This window comes from Rhinatrema bivittatum, chromosome 11 (assembly GCF_901001135.1).
Source record: "Rhinatrema bivittatum chromosome 11, aRhiBiv1.1, whole genome shotgun sequence".
In the NCBI taxonomy this organism is placed as follows: Eukaryota; Metazoa; Chordata; class Amphibia; order Gymnophiona; family Rhinatrematidae; genus Rhinatrema; species Rhinatrema bivittatum.
Genome location: NC_042625.1, coordinates 102,882,365 through 102,893,640, shown reverse-complemented (window position 1 = coordinate 102,893,640; position 11,276 = coordinate 102,882,365). Strand labels below are relative to the sequence as shown.

The 11,276-nt window shown below is 44.1% G+C and overlaps 1 protein-coding gene across 4 annotated transcripts in view; it reads right to left on the bottom strand.

Moving 5' to 3' along the window:
• Nucleotides 1–1,597: 1,597 nt before the first annotated feature.
• The window catches only part of LYPLA2 (lysophospholipase 2), a 134,961-nt gene continuing 125,282 nt past the window's right edge, over nt 1,598–11,276 (bottom strand). For all 4 annotated transcript variants that reach the window (XM_029619617.1, XM_029619619.1, XM_029619618.1 and 1 more), the window contains 2 exons: nt 3,291–3,467; nt 1,598–2,045 (listed from right to left, as the gene is read on the bottom strand). In XM_029619617.1, coding sequence (XP_029475477.1) covers nt 1,995–2,045; nt 3,291–3,467 — 228 coding nt within the window. In that variant the 3' untranslated portion in view covers nt 1,598–1,994. The remainder of the gene's footprint in view (nt 2,046–3,290; nt 3,468–11,276) is intronic.

Genomic DNA, 11,276 nt, shown 5'->3' with positions numbered 1-11,276 from the left:
TGTATCTGTGATATCCATGTCGGGTCCCTTCCTCCCCCCCCTGCTGCCGCGACTGGGGACTCCGGCCGCGAAACTGGGCATTGGGGGGAGAGGGGGGAGGGGAATTCCGGGCCCCATCCGTTATCGACGTGGCTGCACTGAGGGCCGGCAAAATGGCAGGTTTTCCCGCGCTTCAAGCAGCCGGCCTGTGGGACAGCGCGGGGGGGTTCCCCAATCGCGAGCTGAGAAACCAGCACCCCCCGAACCGCCCCCGACGATCCCTCACCTCCGGGGATGCAGGCTGAACACAGCCCATCCCGCGAGAGGCGCACGCTAGCAGAGCCGCAGGCCTTGCCTCGTGGCATGCCGGCTCTGTCTAGAATAGCTGAAAACGCGCACCCAGCTGAAAAATAACCTCGCGGGAAGAGAAGGGAGATAGAGGGGAGAGAAGAGACACCGCCGCGTAAGGCCGGAGAATCACAGAAAAAAACAAAGGCTTATTTTATTTTTTTGTACCTCTGGAGCTGTCCCTCGACGAGTGCTGGATCGGTCCCGCTGGGGTGAGTGAGCAGGGCTCCCCGGTATCACCCCTGCTGGGCTTGGACAGTGGGCCCTCCACCCCTTGCCTCAGCAAACTGCTCTACCAAGGGGGGATGGTCCCCACAGGACCTGCCAAACCCCCTGGGAACCAAAGACCTATCTTCTCAAAAATCAGTTTTGTTTTGTTTTTTAAATAACTTTAAACCAAGGAAGAAAGCAAACAAGACCAACAAGTCCCTGACTATCCTCCCTAAATCTTTTATCTAATCTTCTCAGGCTGTGGGATCTGCACCCGGACCAGCTGCTGGAGACAGAGAAATACTGGCAGGCTGTGGGTGGCACCCTGGTATATATGGCAGAGCCTGTCAAATCTTGCTCTGTCTCCACCTGCTGGTGCGGAGGGGGAGACAGTCCAGGAATCTGGACTGATTCGGTACGTACAGGGAACTGACCATTCAGAGTAAACAATCATTCTGGCTGGATGCAATCCTCACTCTAAAACTACTTTTATAGATGCAATTAAAATATTTTGTATTGTGAAAAATTTGTTTAAAAATATTTTTAATTCACACAAATACTTACACTAAAGCTATATCCACTCCTGGACTACAGCAATAAGACCACAGCCAGAGCATGGCTCCAGGCCAGTGATGGCTCATGCATGAGCTGGCACAACACCAGCACTAAATAGATGAAGTACAAAAAGGAGGAAGTCAGGGCAGAAGGGTGGAGAGGAATAGCAGATGGTGATGGATGGGATAGCTGAAGAGAGAATGACTCAGCAGTTCCACTGCTCTAGGCCCAATGGACATAGTTACCTGGTGTTAGAATACAATGTTTAATACAGCAGGACTGCCTCTGCCCTGAGACAGAGACCTTCATTCAGTACAGCTTGATATGCTGACCTTACGAGATAACCTTTAGGCAGCAGCTCTTATGAGGTATTTATACATCAAGATTTGATATTAATGGGTGTAAAAACACTTAAGATGACTGCACTGTTGCCACACGCTGGGAATGTATTCTAAGCACTGAACAGTTTATCTTTCTGCACAAACAAAGGAGACTACCTATCATGTTTGTTTGAAATCACACTTTTTACCTTGCAGGGATCACATGAACAATGTGACAATACAAAAGATAAAAGTCTGAATGCATCATGACTTTAAGATTAATACAATCCAAGTGTAAATAACCTCCTAAAGAAAGCGTGCAGTGCAGAAATCCTCCAGAACAGGCCGCTAGTGCCATAAGCATTTTTCCAAGCATCTTAAACAGCTCCCCTCATCCCAAAAGACACTGGCGAGAATACTTAACACTCTACATTCAATACAACAGCCTGTAATGTAGAACAGGTAGGAAACTAAACTGAATTAGTGTTGCCAGGGCTTCCTTTTGCAGTTCATAGGTTAATGGTGAAAGGTCAGAGGTCATGACCTTCCCATCTATCCGTGTTACAGTCTGAATCTCTCCAGTTACAGTCGGGGCAGCAACTCCTCGATGAATTCCCTCACAGCCTTCATTTCCTACAGAGCAACAAATTCAGATGTTAGACAGAAATATCTATGTTGCATTCATTTTATTCCAACTTCAGAGAGAACTCCTCAAAATGATGCTCTTCCTCCAGTGTCTGCTGTGACTTATTGCTTGAATGTTCAACTGGCCATTTGTGATGGACATGGTAGGTACAAGCTTAGACTGTAAACCCTCTGGGAATAGGGAAATACCTAAGGTACCTGAATGAATCCACTTTGAAGTGTCACAAATATAAATTTAAAATAATTACATATTTAAAAGCTTTTCTGTGCACCCTCCGACTTAATATCATGGTGATATTAAATCGGAGGTACCGAAGGGTAAAAAAAAAGTAAACAAATAAAATTTGAAGTCAGCCTACGGCTCAATTTTGCCGGCGTCCGGTTTCCAAGTCCGTGGCTGTCAGCGGGCTTGAGAACCGACGCCGACAAAATTGAGCGTCGGCTGTCAAACCCGCTGACAGCCGCCGCTCCGGGCCAAAGGGAGGTGCTAGGGACGCACTAGTGTCCCTAGCGCCTCCTTTTGCCTGTTTCTACCGCCGGGCCTCATTTAAATACTGAATCGCACGCACAGGCGAGTGGCCTGTGCGCGCGCCAGGAGAGCGAGCGCACAGGCCACTCGCCCGCTCTCCCGCGGACTTTACTGAATCGGCCCGATACTGATTTATTACGTTCCCATGTAATACCAGTACAGGAGTCCTATGGGCAGCAAACAATACTAATATGAAAAATAGCACATTGACAAAAATTATTGGTTTTCCTGAGGAGCTTAGGGTTGACTGGTTTATCGCCATAGGAACCTAGGGTTCAAAGGGTTAAAACTAATAACTGAAAGTATTTTTTTACTCAACACATAATTAAGCTCTGGAATTCATTGCTAGAGGATGTGGTGGAAGCTTTTAGTGAAACTGCATTTATAAAAGGTTTGGATAAGTTCCTGGAGGCAAAGTCCATATGCCGTTAAGGTAGAATTGCAGAAATCCACTTATCATGCCTGGGATAAGCAGCATGGAGTCTTCCCCTTAGGATCCTGCCAGGAAATAGGATACTGGGCTTAATGGACCCTTGGTCTGAACCAGAATGGCAAGCCTTATGCTTTTAAGTATGTTGCTTCTATACTGGAATACAATTTAAACATTAAAGGTAGGAAAAGAATTGCCAGACTGAAGCATGCATCACAGTAGGAAATTTTGCTTGTATCCATGGAGTGCAATGTCCCTGCTGCTGTATACTGACCTGGGGACAGGAGCTGTGCATCATGCCAGGGTAGGTTTTAAACTGAACTCTTGAGGGATTAACAACAGATTTGAGCTTTTCTGATGTGAGGGCTCCAAATCGCACTGGAATCATGGGGTCCATTTCTCCATGACACTGCAGGATCGGAATGTCCTTATTCATACTACTGCTTGCAGCCTAAAAGTACAAACAGAAAGCATCTCAGCCCACTGGGAAACGGTCCATGCAAAATTCTCATAATACCAACAAAGCAGAGTAAATTGCGGGGTTAGGATTAGGGGCGAAAGCATATCAAAGTACCTGTGGCCACATTTTGGAGCTGTCCAAAATTAGCTTTCTGGAACAGGGCTAACAGAGAAATTGGTACAATCATATGTAGAATAGTTGATTTGGATTGGGGTCTTGAGAGATGATACTTTTATAGATCAGAAGTAGTTTTTTTCAATCATAATTCCGAATCAAACATTTAAAGTGGCTAAATGAGGACTTGGATAGCAGCAGTCAATCCACTGAAAAACTCAAACTCTTAGAAATTGCACATATGCTCATTGAACATAGATGGCAAATATTTAATCAATATGGAGGCATAAACGCAGCATGAGGCAGAACGAGTATTACATTTACTTGTAGTATAGTAATCTTTAGTATCTACACACACACAGGCAAGGCCTCTATTTCCCAAGAAACTGACCAAGATCAGTGGGATGAACCAAAGCAATCCTAACCTGAGCGGGAACCTGCTCAACATACTTTCACAGAAACTAACGTCCATTTGTGACCGAACATCCAGTTGGTAATGCTTGGTGAAAGTATGAAGCAAAGACCAGACCACGGCCCTACAAATCTCCTGTGGCGATACCAGCTGACTCACCGCCCAGGAAGCCACCTGCGCTCTAGTCAAATGCGCTTTCAGACCCATCGGGATGGTTCGACCCTTACCAATATAGGCCGAACAAATTGCTTCCTTCAACCAACAAGCAAAAGTAGCTTTAGAAACTTTCTCTCCTTTCCTTCACCCACCGAACACCACAAATAGGTGGTCCGACCGCTGAAAAGAATTAAATGACCTTCAAATAATGCAGCAGAGTGCGACGCACATTCAAAAGATGCAGACCTCTACCCTCTGCCGAATCCCAATCCCATTCCGGGAAACCCGGCAATTCCACTGAGTCACATGAAAGGCAGAAACCACCTTTGGCAAAAAGAATGGCATTGTACGCAAAGAAACAATCATTAGAAATCCACAAAAAAGGATTGCAACAAGAAAGAGCCTGAAGCTCCGAAATCCATCTGGCTGAACAAATTGCAACCAGAAAAACTGCTTTCAACATAAGGTCCTTCAAGGAAGCTTGTCGCAAGGGTTCAAAAGGTGCCTCACAAAGCACCTGCAAGACCAAATTGAGGTTCCAATCTGGACAAGTCTTCCGCACCGGGAGGTCAAACATGCTTCACCCCCTTCAGAAATCGGATTAGATCAGGATGGGCGGCCAAGGACTTAGGTTGTTTCCAAGGCAAACTACGGGGTAAGGCAGCAACCTGGACACAAAGTGAACTAAAGGCCAAACCCTTGGACAAGCAGAAAGGACAGAATATGCAGAACTGTCGCCGACAGAGGGTCTAGACTCTGTTGCACACACCAGATTTCAAAAAACTGTCTGAACCCCATTATACGCCATGGGGGTAGCAGGTCTCCTTGCCTGCAGAAGGGTAGTAATTACTAGGGATGTGAATCGTTTTTGAACGATTAAAATTGTCAGATAATTTTAAAATCGTCCTAAATTGTTAGAGTGCACGATACAATACAAATGCCCCCGATTTATCGTCAGGGGCATTTGTATTGTATCGTTAAATAGGGCACGGGAATTATTTGGGGGAGGGCGGGAAAACCGGCACACCAAAACAACCCCTAAACCCACCCCGACCCTTTAAAACCAATTATAATAGGGGCTGATGAATAAAGATGGCCGGCGCCATCTTTAAAGATGGTGCCGGCCATCCAGTGCTCCTACCATGTGACAGGGGCCGGCCAATGGCACGGATACCCTGTCACATGGTAAGGGCAAAGGGGCATCGGCGCCATTTTGTTTAGAACAGCTGATGCCTGGGAACGGGAAATCTCTCCCCGAGGCCCCCCTGGATCTCTCCTCTCCCCGAGGCCCCCCTGGACCACCAGGTAATTTTAAAAGGTTTTGGGGGGGTCGGGAGGGTGGGGTCAATTTAAAGGGTCGGGTGCTTTGTTTTTTTTTAGCGGCGCGGGCCTCCCTAAAATCAAATTAGCGATGTGAATTGGAATCGGAAACGATTCCAATTCACATATCTTAACGATCAGATTTCCCCCCCCACCCCCCAGCCGAATCTGATCGTTAAGACGATCTGGCACACGATTCACATCTCTAGTAATTACTGGTTCTGAATAGCCCTTCATGCGCAAGCCTCTCAAAAGCAATCCTCCCGATCCAAAAATATGGGATCCCATCGCAAAAGACCCGGCACATAAGACAACTAAAGAGGACCGTTCACCACCAGATACCCTAGATCAGAGAACCATAAGAACAGATCAAAGGGTCCACCAAGCCCAGCATCCTGTTTCCAACAGTGGCCAATCCAGGCCATAAGAACCTGGCAAGTACCCAAACACTAAGTCTATTCCATGTAACCATTGCTAATGTCAGTGGCTATTCTCTAAGTGAACTTAATAGCAGGTAATGGACTTCTCCTCCAAGAACTTATCCAATCCTTTTTTAAACACAGCTATACTATCTGCACTAACCACATCCTCTGGCAACAAATTCCAGAGTTTAATTGTGCGTTGAGTCAAAAAGAACTTTCTCTGATTAGTTTTAAATGTGCCACATGCTAACTTCATGGAGTGCCCCCTAGTTTTTCTATTATCCGAAAGAGTAAATAACAAATTCACATCTACCCGTTCTAGACCTCTCATGATTTTAAACACCTCTATCATATCCCCCCTCAGCTGTCTCTTCTCCAAGCTGAAAAGTCCTAACCTCTTCAGCCTTTCCTCATAGGGAAGCTGTTCCATTCCCCTTATCTCGGTCACCCTTCTCTGTACCTTCTCCATCGCAGCTATATCTTTTTTGAGATGCGGCGACCAGAATTGTACACAGTATTCAAGGTGCGGTCTCCCCATGGAGAGATAAAGAGGCATTATGACATTTTCCGTTATATTCACCAGTCCCTTTCTAATAATTCCCAACATTGTTTGTTTTTTGACTGCTGCAGAAGACTGAACCGATGATTTCAATGTGTTATCCACTGACGCCTAGATCTCTTTCTTGGGTGGTAGCACCTAATATGGAACCTAACATTGTGTAACTATAGCATGGGTTATTTTTCCCTATATGCATCACCTTGCACTTATCCACATTAAATTTCATCTGCCATTTCAATGCTCAATTTTCCAGTCTCAGAAGGTATTCCTGCAATTTATCACAATCTGCTTGTGATTTAACTACTCTGAACAATTTTGTATCATCTGCAAATTTGATTACCTCACTTGTCTTATTTCTTTCCAGATCATTTATAAATATATTGAAAAGTAAGGGTTCCAAGACAGATCCCTGAGGCACTCCACTGCCCAGTCCCTTCCACTGAGAAAATTGTTCACTTAATCCTACTCTCTGTTTCCTGTCTTTTAACCAGTTTGTAATCCACGAAAGGACATTGCCATCTATACCATGACTTTTTACTTTTCCTAGAAGCCTCTCATGAGTAGCTTTGTCAAACGTCTTCTGAAAATCCAAGTACACTACACATCTATCGGTTCATCCTTATCCATGTTTATTAACTCCTTCAAAATGTGAAGCAGATTTGTGAGGCAAGACTTGCCTTGGGTAAAGCCATGCTGACTTTGTTCCATTAAACCATGTCTTTCTATATGTTCTGTGATTTTGATATTTAGAACACTTTCCACTAATTTTCCTGGCACTGAAGTCAGGTTAACCGGTGTGTAGTTTCCCGGATCGCCCCTGGAGCCCTTTTTAAATATTGGGGTTACATAGCTATCCTCCAGTCTTCAGGTACAATGGATGATTTTAATGATAGGTTACAAATTTTTACTAATAGGTCTGAAATTTTATTTTTTAGTTCCTTCAGAACTCTGGGGTGTATACCATCCGGTCCAGGTGATTCACTACTTTTCAGTTTGTCAATCAGGCTTACCACATCTTCTAGGTTCACCGTGATTTGGTTCAGTCCATCTGAATCATTACCCATGAAAACCTTCTCCGAAATGGGTATCTCCAGCATACTCTTTAGTAAACACCGAAGTAAAGAAATCATTTAATCTTTCTGCGATGGCCTTATCTTCTCTAAGTGCCCCTTTAACCCCTCAATCATCTAACGGTCCAACTGACTCCCTCACAGGCTTTCTGCTTCGGATATATTTAAAAAAGCTTTTACTGTGAGTTTTTGCCTCTACGGCCAACTTCTTTTCAAATTCTCTTAGCCTGTCTTATCAATGTCTTACATTTAACTTGCCAACGTTTATGCATTATCCTATTTTCTTCTGTTGGATCCTTCTTCCAATTTTTGAATGAAGATCTTTTGGCTAAAATAGCTTCTTTCACCTCCCCTTTTAACCATGCCGGTAATCGTTTTGCCTTCTTTCCACCTTTCTTAATGTGTGGAATACATCTGGACTGTGCTTCTAGGATATTTTAACAATGACCATGCCTCTTACACACTTTTTACCTTTGTAGCTGCTCCTTTCATTTTTTTCCTAACAATTTTTCTCATTTTATCAAAGTTTCCCTTTTGAAAGTTTAGCACGAGAGCCATGGATTTGCTTACTGTCCCCCTTCCAGTCATTAAATCAAATTTGATCATATTATGATCACTATTGCCAAGCGGCCCCACCACCGTTACCTCTCTCACCAAGTCCTGTGCTCCACTGAGAATTAGATCTAAAATTGCTCCCTCTCTTGTCAGTTCCTGAACCAATTGCTCCATAAAAATGTCATTTATTCCATCCAGGAACTTTATATCTCTAGCATGTACAGATGATACATTTACCCAGTCAATATTGGGGTAATTGAAATCTCCCATTATTACCGCACTACCAATTTGGTTAGCTTCCCTAATTTCTCTTAGCATTTCACTGTCAGTCTCACCATCTTGACCAGGTGGACAGTAGTATACTCCTATCACTATAGTCTTCCCTGACACACAAGGGATTTGTTCCCATAAAGATTCAGTTGTGCATTTAGTCTTATGCAGGATGTTTATCCTGTTGGACTCTATGCTATCCCGGACATAAAGTGCCACACCTCCTCCCGAGTGCTCCTCTCTGTCATTGCGATATAATTTGTACCCCGGTATAGCACTGTCCCATTGGTTATCCTCTTTCCACCAAGTCTCTGAGATGCCAATTAAGTCTATGTGATCATTCACTGCTATACATTCTAATTCTCCCATCTTACTTCTTAGACTTCTGGCATTAGCATACAAACATTTCAAAGTTTGTTTTTTGTTTGTATTTTTATTCTGCTTTTTAATTGATAGGGATAAGTTAGAATTTTTTAGCTCAGGTGAGTTTTTAGTTACTGGCACTTGGACTACTTTTCTAATTAATGGAACCTCACTGTCGGGATGCCCTAATTCTAATGCATCATTAGTATCCTTTGAAGATACCTCTCTCCAAACCAATGCCTGCTGAGCGACTGTCGGCTTTCCCCTTTGTTCTAGTTTAAAAGCTGCGCTATCTCCTTTTTAAAGGTTAGCGCCAGCAGTCTGGTTCCACCCTGGTTAAGGTGGAGCCCATCCCTTCGGAAGAGACTCCCCCTTCCCCAAAAGGTTCCCCAGTTCCTAACAAAACTGAATCCCTCTTCCTTGCACCATCGTCTCATCCACGCATTGAGACTCCGGAGCTCTGCCTGCCTCTGGTGACCTGGGTGTGGAGCAGGGAGCATTTCAGAGAATGCTACCCTGGAGGTTCTGGATTTTTTTTTCAATTTAAAGTTTATTAAAGTTTTTAACAAATATGAACAGCTCATTATATCGCATTACATAGTACAGTAATAAGCTGTCAGAACCATTACAGATAGTGCACTTGACTATACAGTACTGAGTTCAATCCTTAAACCCCCCTCCCTCCCCCTGTACCTTGTGTTGCGGAACCATTGTAAGCTTCAAGAAAAAACCAAAGGAATCATTGTATACTGTCAAATGCAGTAATTACTAGTCACATGAGAAGATAAATAATAAGAATTAAATATTGGAGAGAATAAACATAGCTAATGACGAGCAGGAGCAGGAGCAGTGGCCAGAGGATACATACATCATTGATGTAGCAAATAATCGGAGAAAGGTTTCCAAGACTTATGAAAGGAAGCCTCCAAATGAAATTTTGTTGCAGTTAGGGAAGCTAAAGTATAATATGAATGCAATTTAGCTATAACAGCAGAAAGTGTAGGCACATGAGCCGTCTTCCAGTTACAAGCCACCAGTGACCTGGCCACTATGAATACATGGACACAGAATCTATGATATTGTGGTGCAAGATTATCTGGGAAGACATGCAATAAAGCAATCTCTACAGACCTCACGAACGGGATTAGAAGGATCTTACCAAGCCAGTCGAAAAGAGATTGCCAGAAAGCAGCTATCACAGGACAGTCCCACCAAATGTGTAAATAAGAGCCAAGTGATCCACAATCTCGCCAGCATAAATCAGACAAGGCAGGATAGCACCTATGCAACTTGACTGGAGTAAGGTACCACCTATAGAGCATCTTAAAGCAGTTCTCTTGAAGATTAGCTGAGATCGAGCTACTGCGTGCCCTCAAGAAAATCTGACCCCAGGTACCCTCTCTCTCCCAGTGATTTGCCCAGATCTGCTTCCCATTGAGCGAGGAATTTACAGGGTTGTGAATTAATCAGGATTAATAACTGATAGATTTTAGAAACTACACCTTTAATGGAATCGCAGTGCTGTATGTAAGACTCCAACAAAGACCGTCCCGGTCTTAATGTAGAGGACCTTTGAAGGAAGTGTACAAAATGCGAGACCTGTGTGAAGGCCAAAAAGTCTCTTTGATCCAGATGAAACAATTCAAACATCCTTTCCCTGGGCATAACCGTTCCCTGATGTAACAGCTGCCCAATAGTTGTGAGCCCCCGAGCCCCCCAAACTGCCATTCTAGCAGTTTGATAGCCTGATGGAAGTTGGTTAGTATTCTGGAGGGAAGACTGATAATAGTATTGATATTTCCCAACTAATTGTTGTTTACACATAGCCCACACATGTAACGTAACTCGTAGGAACCCAGGCATATGACATACTGGACGCCACGTGTTACGGGGGTTGCCACATCATAGCTGTCAAGTCCATGGGTCCCACAATTGCTTGTTCGATTTTGACCCATTGCTTCATCGAAGTGCGCCGGTACATATCCACACAAGCCCACAATTGGGAGACGGTATAGTACCAGGCAAGATTGGGAACTGCCATACCTCCCATGTTTTTAGGTAGGTATAGTACTTGCCTAGCCAGCCTCAGAGGCCTCCTCCTCCAAATGAAATCAAAGATTTTCTTTTGCCAGGACCTGAGTATGGCCGCCGAAATGTAAACAGGCAATGATGAAAACAAATACAAAAATTTAGGCAAGATAGACATTTTTACAATGGCTATTCTACCAAGTTCAGATTTTTCCAGGTTCACTTTAAGCCCAGAAACCTTGCCAAACTTTTGTAGTTTCCGCATCACCCCCTTCAAAGATTGTAGGGGGTCCGTCAGAATGAGGAGAACATCGTCCGCAAATAAAGACAACTTATATTGAGTGGTTCCTAACGAAACTCCTTTGATATCAAGGGCCTGTCTTATTTTGGTGGTCAAGGGCTCCATATAAAGAGCGAAAAGCAAGGGGGACAGGGGGCATCCCTGCCTAGTTCCTCGCCCAATGTGAAATGCAGATCCATACCCATTGTTTACCTTGACCCTGGCCTGAGGGTGATTATATAGTTTTTGTA